At 33.4% G+C, this 12870-nt stretch overlaps 2 protein-coding genes across 2 annotated transcripts; both read right to left on the bottom strand.

Moving 5' to 3' along the window:
• Window positions 1–882: 882 nt before the first annotated feature.
• LOC102618195 (berberine bridge enzyme-like 13) lies at window positions 883–2990 on the bottom strand. The gene has a single exon (XM_025092160.2). It carries the CDS (start codon window positions 2761–2763, stop codon window positions 1138–1140), a length of 1626 nt encoding a protein of 541 aa, XP_024947928.2. The 5' UTR covers window positions 2764–2990; the 3' UTR covers window positions 883–1137.
• Window positions 2991–9540: 6550 nt separating this feature from the next.
• On the bottom strand, window positions 9541–11750 carry LOC102617916 (berberine bridge enzyme-like 15). Its single transcript, XM_006490171.3, has one exon. It carries the CDS (start codon window positions 11600–11602, stop codon window positions 9986–9988), a length of 1617 nt encoding a protein of 538 aa, XP_006490234.2. The 5' UTR covers window positions 11603–11750; the 3' UTR covers window positions 9541–9985.
• Window positions 11751–12870: the final 1120 nt, after the last annotated feature.

Here is a 12870-nt window from a genome sequence, read left to right as displayed (position 1 = left end):
TAGCGATGATACAACAAATAAACTTATAATATAAATTATTAAAATTATACCATAAAAATTATTTTAAAATCCTTTTTATTTTTATTTTATAGAAAATGTGAAATCTTTGAATAATTTGATATAATGAAAAGAAAATGAGTAAGCACGGTTGTGAAGGAAATAAGCCATGAAATTATGAAAATATTGTTAATTTTTACTGTATGTTATTTTTTTAAGTACTTTTAATATAAGTGACGATTTTATAGTACATTGACATTTTTTTCAAGTAAAATATTTTTTAAAAAAATTAAAGAAGCAATAACATTTTAGCCCCTAATAATTTTAGTTTATTCAATAAACATATAATTTAGTCATTTTATAGAATAATCACTAATTCCACTTAAAAAAATTGAATTAAGGATATATTTGAAAAGAAAATAAAAATTCTATTATTATATAAAATTGATGAAAGCATAAGGGTAATTGAATTAGGAAAGTATATGAAAACAAAATGAAAACTCTGTCATTATATCAAATTAATAAAACAATAAGGGATATAGATGATTGTTCCTGAACTAGAGGTGTGTTGGTTGGCCGCTGACGAAATGAAGAAGAAATTTGTATTTTACTCTGAATTTTGTTTACTTCAACAAAAAAAAAAAAAACACCTTAAAACCAATGTTAAAAATGAATATAAAACAAACAGTTGGTCAAAATCGTATATATTAACTTGTAAAGCAATCACACTTAGGATAAATAAATAAAAATCACCTGATGAGAAACCCAATAATACAAATTGAATTTTACTCAAGAAAGTTTGGAGTCTGAAGGTGTGATGAAACAAAATTTTCACGCAGTTGGGATGGGAGTGAGCATGCGCAAGCAAACTTTCCGAGACCCAAATTGAAAACCAGATTACCATTTTGAAAACCACATGGTGTGTTTCCTTGATCAAAAAAATGCCCAGATTACTGCATATTATAAATAAAATTATAGTCCAGTGGGGGGATTCAGCAAAGGCTAAAGCAAAACTAACTTTACTACCACTTAAAATAATAAAAATTTTATGGAAGTCCAAAACTTGGAACTGGTGGAATGCTTTGTTCATGCCTGAAAATATTATCTAATACAAATTGTACAGCAAAAATAAAATTCCAATCAAGCAGTGGTGTGACTGGTGTCCTCCAACCTAAATGGAACAGGTGGAATGCTTTGTTCATGCCTGAAAATATTATCAGGATCAACTTTGATCTTCACTCTAACCAATCTGTTGAAATTATCTTTGAAATACTTAATACCCCAAGCACTAGCCTCAGTGTAACTTGTGTTAAATTTCTTGTTGAGACCCAAATCAAGATCCCTGTAATTCACATATGCAGCTCTGGGGAATATTGAAGCATAAGGAGCCATGTAATCATATAGCCTCCTAATCCACCCATTATGCTTTGTTGCATTTTTTTGGTCCCCATCTTTCCAGAGAGTCAAGTACTGAATTTTGAATATGTTCCCCTTTCTATGAGGAAAAGGAATTTCATATTCTGAAATCTTACTCATCATTCCACCATAAGGATTCCAAATCATCACTGGATTATCTTCTTCCAATAACATTTTCCATAGCCCTTCAAGCACACTTTCAGGAATTGGCTCTTTAACAAAGTCTGATTTGGCTTTGAAATAGTTCTTGAATAAAAACTCTGCTTCAAGCAGAATTTCAGGTTCTGTGTTATTTTGAAAGTCAGCAATGTAAAGCACTGACCTGATCCAGCTTGTTTCAATGCAATCGTTTCGAGTCAATCCCAATTCAGGGAACCACATATGCATTACCTGGAGAAGCCTCTCAGAGTCACCAAGAAACAGGGCATTGTATGAAGTAGTTACAGTTCTTTTCCCTTTTGGCCCTGCATTTGCCAATTTTATGATGACTCTAATGAACAAATCCTCATCAAGCTTGTCCGCAACTTGTTGCCATTTGTAAAGAATCTTTGTGGCACCTTGTTCCAGGGTCTTGCTAACCGTAAAAACTGTCACAGTTGCTGGCACAGGAACTAGTTTTACCTTCCAGGCAAGAATGATTCCAAAGCTACCTCCTCCGCCGCCTCGAATAGCCCAAAATAAATCTTCCCCCATGGCTTCTCTGTCAAGAATCCTGCCGCGAGCGTCAACAATTCTTGCATCAACAACATTGTCAGCAGCAAGGCCATATTTTCTCATCATGGTACCATAGCCCCCTCCTGTGACGTGCCCTCCAATGCCCACACTTGGGCAAAGACCGGCAGCAAAGCCATGAATATTGCTTTTTTCCGAAATTCTGTAATACAGTTCACCAATTGTGGCACCAGCCTGAACCCAAGCGGTTTTATTGTTAATATCAACTTCAATGGATCTAAGCTTGGCAAGGTCTAAAAGAAAGAAAGGTGTTTCAATTTGTGATACATAAGAAACGCCCTCATAATCGTGGCCTCCGCTGCGAACTCTTAGATGAATCCTTAGATGCCTGGAGCAAATAACAGCTGCTTGGAGATGGGATTCGGTCAATGGAGTGAATATAAACTCAGGCTTTGGCATTGAAGGCACCAAGTACCTCAGGTTTTGGGCAGAAGATTCAAGGACTGACAAAAATGAAGGGTTGTTTGGAGTGTAGAAATTTGAAAAAGGAATGTAAACCTCCGAGTTAGCTGTGAGGCATTTGATAAAATTATCTAAAATTGAAATTGAAGTTGTCCCTGAAGCTGATAACAGAAGAACTGAAAGTAGCGGAAGAATGCACTTGGTTGGAGGCATCATTTTCTATTGCCAAAGTTAGTTTGATTCATTTTATAATTGGGCTCCGTCGCCATTAACTCAGTTCACGTGCCTTTTATACAATGTTTATTAGTCACAAGGGGAAGCTTGATTCTTAGCGTCCCTTCTCTCATTGCTTTCCAGCTTTGCAAGGATTTTCAAAATTTGGACTTGGCAATGCAATGTTCAGCAAATGATGCCTAAAACCGTTGGATTCATTTGAAGAGAGAATCCAACGGTTAGGAGGAGATGCAATATGAAAAGGATTAAAATATGCAACTGGAGAAAAAAGTCGTCGAAAAGTTAAGATTTTTATGATCCATGTTTTTAATTCTGCAAAATGTATCAGAAGATAAGGTGTTGTCGGGCTCCATGATGAACTCCCAGCACTTTATGGCAGTTTCTTCTCTGAGATGATTGTGGGACTCGTGTCATTTCTCGCTTTTTGTTTTTTATTTTTTATTAATTCATATATTCATTAAAATTCGAACTCAGGATAGCATTAGGAAGACTACTCTTTACCAATTGAGCTTGACTTCAATAAATTTCTTTTTACATATAGATCAAACTTCCCTTATTCTCCATTCTGATTAACGCAATGTCATTGTGAAAAATTTTAATGCAAAAGTTTTTGTACAATGTATGCTAATGACACCAAATGTACACGATTCGAAATAAGTATTTCTTAAAAAATAGGGTGGATTTAGGGGTAGAAATATCCCGTCCCTAATTGTTTGGTAGGGATTCTTCCATTTCACAAGCGAGCAACTGAAACGTGAGATATTTGGGATTGAAAATTTCCTACCTCTACGCGTGGCAATGATGATTAATACGATAGAAAATAATTAAGATGACGACTGCTGGTAATATTCAATATTAAGTACAGTGAAATCCCCTTTTGATTTTCAAATTACATTTTCTTTTTGGAAATTCTGTTCATGATTGACCAAAAATTTGTCTTTTATGATTTTTTTCCTATGATATTAAATAATTTAATAAATGATCGGATTATTTTAAAAACTTTATTGTTAGCGTGTGATCTTCGAAATTAATTTAATTTCTGCACTTGTGATGCAACGATATTCAATTATTGACTGTAAATCTTCATAATTTTTCAAATTACTTATTTAATTATTTTATCATTCATTAAATGGATATTATATCACTTTCAGTCTAAAGATCTTTTCTATTTGCAAATCGATAAAATCCCGTGGGTGATTTTTTGTCTCCAAGGAAAACCGTTTAAAATGTGACTATCAATATAGATTTGAAAATGAAGATAAGAGTCAAGGTAATTATGATTGTGATTATTCTAACTTGATTTAATATCATAAATATAAATGATCAGAGTCAGGATTATTGCTTTTATATCTATTATTATAATCTTCTTTATTCATGGGTTTCATCATTCCTACTGCTTCAGAATTAATGGCTAGGATTGAATTCTCCAATAATTTCATTACTTTTTATTGACTCAGGAGTCAGGGCTTTTGAATTTTTGTTATATGAGCGGATTCATCTAGTTACGATGAATCATTATTGATGATGTAGTCACGAATTGCTGTAACAAAATAAAGACTTATTTCAGCACTACCCAATTAATAATTTAATGAACTTGAATAAATCATGAATTTTCTAGCACTTATTAAAATCATGGAAATCTCACAGCAACTTGTCAAATAAAGGCTAAGAATTTCAACATTTGAATTCAGATTTGTATCATAAATATGAATTTAGATTGGTGTTGAGTTGAGTTTTTACTTAACTCTTAAGAATCCTACTTGCACATTTCATCTTCTGCAATCAATAATTAGGATTAATTTTTTTCTTTCTCATTTTCTTTTGCGTAATAAAACATACTTTTCATTAAACTACCTTGTTTATTTTCCCTCTTAAAAGAATAACAATAATAACGAACACATAAACATTGAGGAAGACGTAATTTCCTTTTCATTTTTTTCCATCAACTCTTTCAATAACTTATGTACAACATTTTTTTTTTTGCTGGAATAATTTGGTTTATGATGGTATAATCCCAAAACTTCAGCTTTACATCTTCAAACTCTTTATTTTTTCTGTCTAATCCTTTAATGTAATGTTCCATTTCAGCTTCTACAACGTTTGGGAGGACTTCGGCATGATCAATTTTTGAGGTTTGTACTTTGGCTTGTGTTAAAAAGAACGTAGATGTATTCATATCTGCCACCTGTTTGACGAAATTTCTCACAGAAGAAAAGCTAAAACCCCCAAAAAAATGAGAAAAAAATGAAGAAGAAGAAGAAGCAATTTCAGATCCTTAGGAGAGTTCAACGAGAGAGATATTATTTTGGAATTAAACATTGAAAAAAGAGAGCAATAAAAAGAAAATTAATTAATAACAAGAGCTAAAAAAATCAAATTGAATTTTGCTATTGTTGAAATTTCTTCAATTGACATTATGATGGTGATGTTGGAAGTCGAAATTTCCTCAATTGACATAATAGTGATAGAAATTCTCTTTTCGATGTATTAGAAAATCTGCGTTTTGAATTTACAGTTACCATAAAAAGGCCTCGTGCCCACTCCATACTTTTCAGAATTTCAAAAATACCAATCAAAATTCATTATTTTGGCTTCCATCCAATTCTACTCTTTAACTTTACAATCTTCTTTCTTTTTTCAATCAACAAATCAATAGATGTGATCTTGTTTCATGATCTCCCATCAATGTTTTTTTTTAAAATAATCCTTTTTCATAATTGAAATCTCTCAAATTATTTTTAATTCGTGTTAGAATTTGCCCTTTCTAAAGTTGATTTCTCATTTCGCCACTACTCGATTGTACTACATTTTCTCCCTATAAACTGGTTTTGAAAGGTTATCCTTTTGAGAAAAGAAAAGTCCCATCAATTACTTCACCTAAACTAATTACAAATTCATTTTTTTTAAGATAGGGATCAGTAAAGTTCTTATTAAGCCACCTAAATAATATTGTTTGAGTACCACTCTGTTAGGCTCCATAGGACAAATCCACTTAATTATAAATTATTAAAAGTTAAAAATTCCTTGCCTTACCTACCATCCGGGAAGAAAAGATAATATTGTAAAACAAACCTTAGAAGCGACAACACCACCCATTAGATACAAAATCTAAAGCTCTGTTTGAGATAGAGGTTGGATAATTGTAACTTTAAAAGTACTTTACTAAAGTGATTGGTAATTTATGCTTATATGATGAAAAATATATTATATATTTACTAATTTTGTCAAAGTTATTATTTAAAAGTGATATTTATTACATATTATTAATTTTTATTCCATAATTACAACTATTTTTTACAGCGGAACTCAATATCAAATTGGACCTAAAGATAGAATTGCTTCTAATGATTAATTTATACTCTGTAATCAATCTAATAATTATAATGTGAATTCTTAATAAGCTACAAGTACAACCATTCCAAAAATAAAATATGACCTGAATTAATTTCCAAGATGATAAAGCATATAGATATGATCACAAGCCTTGCACACCCTAAAAGAAATGACAACATTACAAGTATTTAATTGATTAATTGTTTAAATTTTTATTTTTATTTAAATAATTAAATTTTTAGTTGATATATTTTTAAAATAAGGTGATTTTACACAAATTAATATTTTTTAAATTAAAGTAGATTTACACAAATTGTGGTGAAAAATATCCCCATCCATCGTTTTAATGTTCCAAATCATGATCATCATATTACATTACATTATTATTTGTTCGCTTTGCTCAGCGGCGTTGGTGGGTCCTACAAAAGGTACGTGCAAAACATGTGTCTCTCTCGCCTTTAACTTAATTTTTATGTTCAACGCCGATATTCACACAAAGAAGAGCACAAAACTTTGCACAAAACGGTGCGTTTTGTGCAAAGTATAAAATGTCTCTATTGGTGCAAAGAGCACCTCACATACGCAACAGGCGCGCCCAAAGTTCACGCGTCTGACTCTTTCCCGCGTCGTCAAGCTGCCAGCTGCTGCATAAGCTCCACCGCAGCAGCCATTTTCTTCCGTCACCACGCAGTTGCCCCATTTCCCAACAGTACAACAAGAAGTCTCTTTGCTCTCATACCCTCACATACACAACTGTACTCTCATCCAATGAATCGATCTGTTAACATCAGTTGAGTTTTGAAGGTGGGTTATGAAGAAGTCATTCAAGGTGATCAAGCTTCACTCCAACTTCCAAAAGCTTGAATCTAGCAATAATGTCATCACTGAGCCTTTGTTGTTGTTGTTCTCGGCTTTTGTTCTCAACTTTACCATCTGTCTCTTCCATCAACTTTGCAGCCTCTTGAACTTAGATATTTATGTATATTGGTCAAATTGTTCTAGTTTGTTTATCAAATTTATTGCCCACCATTGCCATAAAAAAAAATTTAGAGTTTGTAACTTTGATGAAAATTGCCATGCTTGTCAGTTAAAGTGAAGCATTTTTTTTTTTTGGTAATTTTTGTAGTGTTTAAAGCAACTATGTTGTTTAATTAATTATTTTTCTTCCTCTTCTCGTGTTTGTTTTTAATTTGCTTCTTTGTGTTGCAATCCTCAGTAGGATACTTCTAGGATTAATTACAAATTCAACAAATTTAAATCTAAGTGGGCAGAAAAGATTAAGCAAAAGCACACAACTTAGTAAACAAATTAATTTCGTTCACAACACCAAGTAATACAATCCAAAAAAAGGAAAAAAAAAAAAGCACTACCACATTCTTCATTCTTGTAAAAAAAAATAAAAAAATACAAAGCTATTTTGTGAAATCACTTCTAAAGAGTTGAATCACAGATGTGAGAGAAAGAGTCGTCAAATACTTCGAAACACTACTGCGATTATGTTGTGAGAAAAGGGACTGCTGCGGTTGAGCTTGTTGCAGCGGCTGGCAGCTTGGAGATGAGAGAAAAAGAGTTGTGATGAGGGAGAAAGGAAAGAGTCGGGCGCGTGAAGGTGACTGCTGGGTGCGTTTGTTGCGTGTGTGAGGTGTCCCATGCCTCAGAAGTCAGAAGAGATATTTCATACTTTGCACAAAACTCACCGTTTTGTGCAAAGCTTTGTGCACAACTTTGTGAGAACATCATTTTCCTTTTATGTTAGGCCAAATCAATGGACTTAACATTAATGACGTTCAATAACTCAAAGGATTCACGTGTGCCAATCAAATAATCTCCTGCAATCCATCGTCGTCATCAAGCTGTTGGTAAAACAGGCCCAAAAAAATCTTTTTTTTTTTTAATTTAATAAAATAAGCAAAAGTCTTTTTCTTAATTATGTATATATCTATATGATTACAGAAATATGTCAGATTTTCAATTAAAATTCGAAGAAGACTGACTGTAATTTTTTCACCACCATTATTGGAATTTACAAAATATGATTGTAGTCTTGTCCGCCATCCTCAATCATCTCCCTCACACTTATGAGTGTATAGTAAATACTAATTCTAATGTAGGAGACAGAGACTTTAGAACTTCATCTTTCTTTTATATATAAAAAAAAAATATGTATCTAAAGATTACATCAATTCTAATTTTCTCTCATTTATACATGCATTTTATTAAAGGAAGAGCTTGACTAAGAATTGAGTTGTAGTGAGCACGAGCTTTCTAGCTCTAACTTAAAAGTCAATGCCTTATATCTCATGATATACAAAACTGCTAGGTTAATCTCAGTATTGATGATATTTGATCCTTGAAATTACTAGATTAATCTCAGTATTGATGATATTTGATCGTTGAAATTATCCCACCAGCCCTAAGTTTTCAGAATTATACTTATTAAAATTTTTTTTAAAAAATTATTATTTTATTTTATTCTCTCTCCCTCCACATCCCTCCTCTCTCTAGCATAACCATCATCCTCACCACTTCACCACCTATCTTTACCAATAAAAAGTTCATCATCACCACCAATCCATCATCTCCACAAACATATATGAGTTTCAATTAATGTTGGGTTTTTGTTAAATTTTATAAACAAGTTGGGGGTTATAAACAAGTGGTGGGTTCATTATTATTGATGATGTTGGTTTTTATTTTGTGTGAAATTAATTAAAAAAACAGAGAGAAATGAAAAGTTAATCTACTTTGAGCTTGAGGCAGAAGAAAATATATTTATTTTCAATTATTTTTTATTTTTCATTTGGTGAACTTTTGGAATAAATAATATTAATAGAAAATTGAGGGCTAGTGAGATAAATTGGGAGGTCAAATATCACCACTTTAATATGAGGCTATTTCACAAAATGCCGAAAGATGTACTATAGTGACCCATGTAATAAATAAACAACTAATTAAAATTTTTTAATTAATATTAGGCCCAATCTTAGACTAATAAAAGCTACTTAATTGACACCCTCTATTTAATGCTCATAATTAAACTTAGTCTTATGATAAATATCATGTTTTTGTAATTATATTTACCCCTATGTTACTATTCATTCTAAATATCAGTTTTAATATATCTATATTTCAAAAAAATCACAAATAAATATTATTATAAAAAAAAATTATTGACTAAATTTCGGCCACATATTCAAGTATCACAAACAGCTTAGATAAGCATCAATTGCATAGATTCCATCTTACAAGTATATATTCCTACGATCCATGAAATTACATCTCTAAATTATTGAGATTTTGATTATTTATATGGATTTTACTCCATGATAACTTAAAAGATATAATACAAGAATGCAAGTTCATTATCCACTCAGGGTTAAGGTCAATTAAATTTATTAAAACTTTTGTGGATTATAATCAATAACATTTATTAAACCTTATCATAATTCACTAAATTCCTATTCAACATATACACACATGCGCACACTAGCTTTTCTACTCGAAGTCTTGACTTAATAATCAAGATAAAACTACTCAAAAATAAAAATAGAAAAATTACAGCCATAAAAAGTAAAATACCAATTTCATTAATGTCTGTGAATATTCCAAGAAAAGGTGTCCTCCACTTGATCGAAGAATGGTTGGTGAAAGAGTCTTTAGGCATGTTGTGCCATGAGATGAATTAAGAGAAAGATTGTAGTAAGTAGACCAAAACCAAGATTACTGCGTAAATAAATAGAAACGCAGTCCAGTGCGGATTCAGCAAAGGCAAGCGAAACCAGCTTTATTGCCGTGTCAAAAGTTTTCTACATACGAGAGTGCAAACATCGTACTATTTAATACAAATTGTACAGCAAAAATAAAATTCCAATCAAGCAGTAGAGTGTTCCAATCCAACTGGAACTGGTGGAATGCTTTGTTCATGCCTGAATAAGTTACCAGGATCAACGTTGATCTTAACTCTAACCAATCTGTTGAAATTTTCTTTGAAATACTTGACACCCCAAGTAGCCGCCTCAATGTAACTTGTGTTACATTTCTTGTTCATGCCCAAATCGAGATCCCTGTAATTCACATATGCAGCTCTGGGGAACATTGAAACATAAGGAGCCATGTAATCATATATCCTCCTAATTCCCTCAATATGCTTTGTTGCAGTTCTGTTGTCCCCATCTTTCCAGCCGGTCAAGTACTGGATTTTGAATAAATTGCCTTTTCTATGAGGGAAAGGAATCTCATATTCTGAAATCTTGCTCATCATTCCACCATAAGGATTCCAAATCATCTCTGGATCATGTCCTTCCAATAACATTTCCCATAGCCCTTCAAGCACAGTTTCAGCAATAGGCTCTTTAACAAAGTCTGATTTGGCTTTGAAATAGCTCTTGAACAAAGACCTTTCTTCAAGTAGAATTTCAGGTTCTGTGTAATTTGGGTATCCAGCAATGTAAAGCACTGACTTGATCCAGCTTTTCTCAATGCAATCATTTCGTGTTAAACCCAATTCAGGAAACTTCTTATGCATTACCTGGAGAAGCCTCTCTGCATCACCAAGAAACAGGGCATTATATGAAGTTGTGACAGTTCTTTTCCCTTTTGGCCCTGTGTTTGCCAATTTTATGATGACTCTAATGAACAAATGCTCATCAAGATTATCCGCAACTTGTTGCCATTTGTAAAGAATCTCTGTGGCACCTTGTTCCAGGGTCTTGCTAACTGTAAAAACTGTCACAGTTGCTGGCACAGGAACTAGTTTTACCTTCCAGGCAAGAATGATTCCAAAGCTACCTCCTCCACCGCCTCGAATAGCCCAAAATAAATCTTCCCCCATGGCTTCTCTGTCAAGAATCCTGCCGCGAGCGTCAACAATTCTTGCATCAACAACGTTATCAGCAGCAAGGCCATATTTTCTCATCATGGTACCATAGCCCCCTCCTGTGATGTGCCCTCCAATGCCTACACTTGGGCAAAGACCGGCAGCAAAGCCATGAATATTGCTTTTTTCCGAAATTCTGTAATACAGTTCACCAATTGTGGCACCAGCCTGAACCCAAGCGGTTTTATTGTTAATATCAACTTCAATGGATCTAAGCTTGGCAAGGTCTAAAAGAAAGAAAGGTGTTTCAATTTGTGATACATAAGAAACGCCCTCATAATCGTGGCCTCCGCTGCGAGCTCTTAGATGAATCCTTAGATGCCTGGAGCAAATAACAGCTGCTTGGAGATGGGATTCGGTCAATGGAGTGAATATAAACTCAGGCTTTGGCATTGAAGGCACCAAATACCTCAGGTTTTGGGCAGAAGATTCAAGGACTGACAAAAATGAAGGGTTGTTTGGAGTGTAGAAATTTGAAAAAGGAATGTAAACCTCCGAGTTAGCTGTGAGGCATTTGATAAAATTATTTAAAATTGAAATAGAAGTTGTCCCCGAAGCTGATAACAGAAGAACTGAAACTAGCGGAAGAATGCACTTGCATGAAGGCATCATTTCTGTAAAAGTTTTTTCAAGTCCAGGAATTAAGAGTTTTGGAGTACTTATGTATAATTTGGCTACGTCTTCATTAACCCACGTGTTTGACGTACCTTGTTAAAATTTTTTAAGCTAGATTGTTTGTCTCCTTTCAGTCATCGCTCTCCAGCTTAGAAAGGACATGCAATATAAAAAAAAAATTAAATTGGAGAGAACGTCAAGGAGTCAGATGTTATCAACTTGTCTTTAGTCGATCTCCGTGACAAATTTCCAGAGAAAAAACTCATCACGGAACTCGTTACCTAATTTCCCGAGATAATCGTGTAACTTCCTATGCTAAAAGAAAATGACATCTTTCAATTTGGGGGTAAAAAATTGTGTATATGAATATGTTGGCAGAAATTCTTTTTTTTAGAGGTAATTTAGGTATTAAATTGACATATTTCAAACTGGAGTGTTATAATATAAAAAGCGGGGCCTTCAAACCTACAAACACACTTACGTCACAGAGTTATAGATGATCCACCAAACTGGCAAAGGGCATTAATTGGGAATTAATCCATTTCGTCAAGAACTTTATGTTTTCGTCCATTTAATTCACAAAATTTTCGTTCCTGGCTTCTTAAGATTTGTTTCCTTCATTCTGACCCATTGAACTAAATTCCCGGTTCTGCCATATTAGATGCCTTATTGTTGCTTTCTTATGCCGTCACGTTGATTCTCGCACTGGTTCTCTCATAACCCAAAACTTAGTTCTTTGCACTTCTTGTTCGACTTGTATTCGTATTTCATTATTTGATATACTTGTACTCCTTGAAACAGTAAAATTATCTTAACTTGTGTGGGCTTTGTCTATTGTCATTTTTATAGATTTTGTTGAAGTGTGAGCTTTGAAACTGGTTTCCAGAAGATCATACGTCATGTCGGTTTATGGTTATAATAATATATGACAAGTCAGTTGGAGTCTCTCATAAGCTCGTATAACACTGCTGTTTTGTCAGCTATTTCTGAATAAGTAGAGCATGTGATTATCACGTGCCTTCACTTATCCTATACGGCATTTCTTGTTGTCGTTTTGGGCATGCTATTAACGTGAAGCAAAACACGTGTCCAGGAGGCCGTTATGTTCTGTTACAAGAGCGGGAAAATTCTGGGTTTTAGCTGATAACAAACCAGAATTTAGCTGACTGATGGGGAACTTTCTGGATGCTCTTGGGGTGGGTATATAAAGCCTTAGGAGAGAGTAAATCAGGGAATGAGAAGTTTGTAACTTCATCTTTAATCTT

The sequence above is a fragment of the Citrus sinensis genome, chromosome 9 (assembly GCF_022201045.2).
Source record: "Citrus sinensis cultivar Valencia sweet orange chromosome 9, DVS_A1.0, whole genome shotgun sequence".
NCBI lineage: Eukaryota > Viridiplantae > Streptophyta > Magnoliopsida > Sapindales > Rutaceae > Citrus > Citrus sinensis.
Note: the sequence above shows the minus strand (reverse complement) of the source record. Positions and strands in the feature narration are given on the sequence as shown.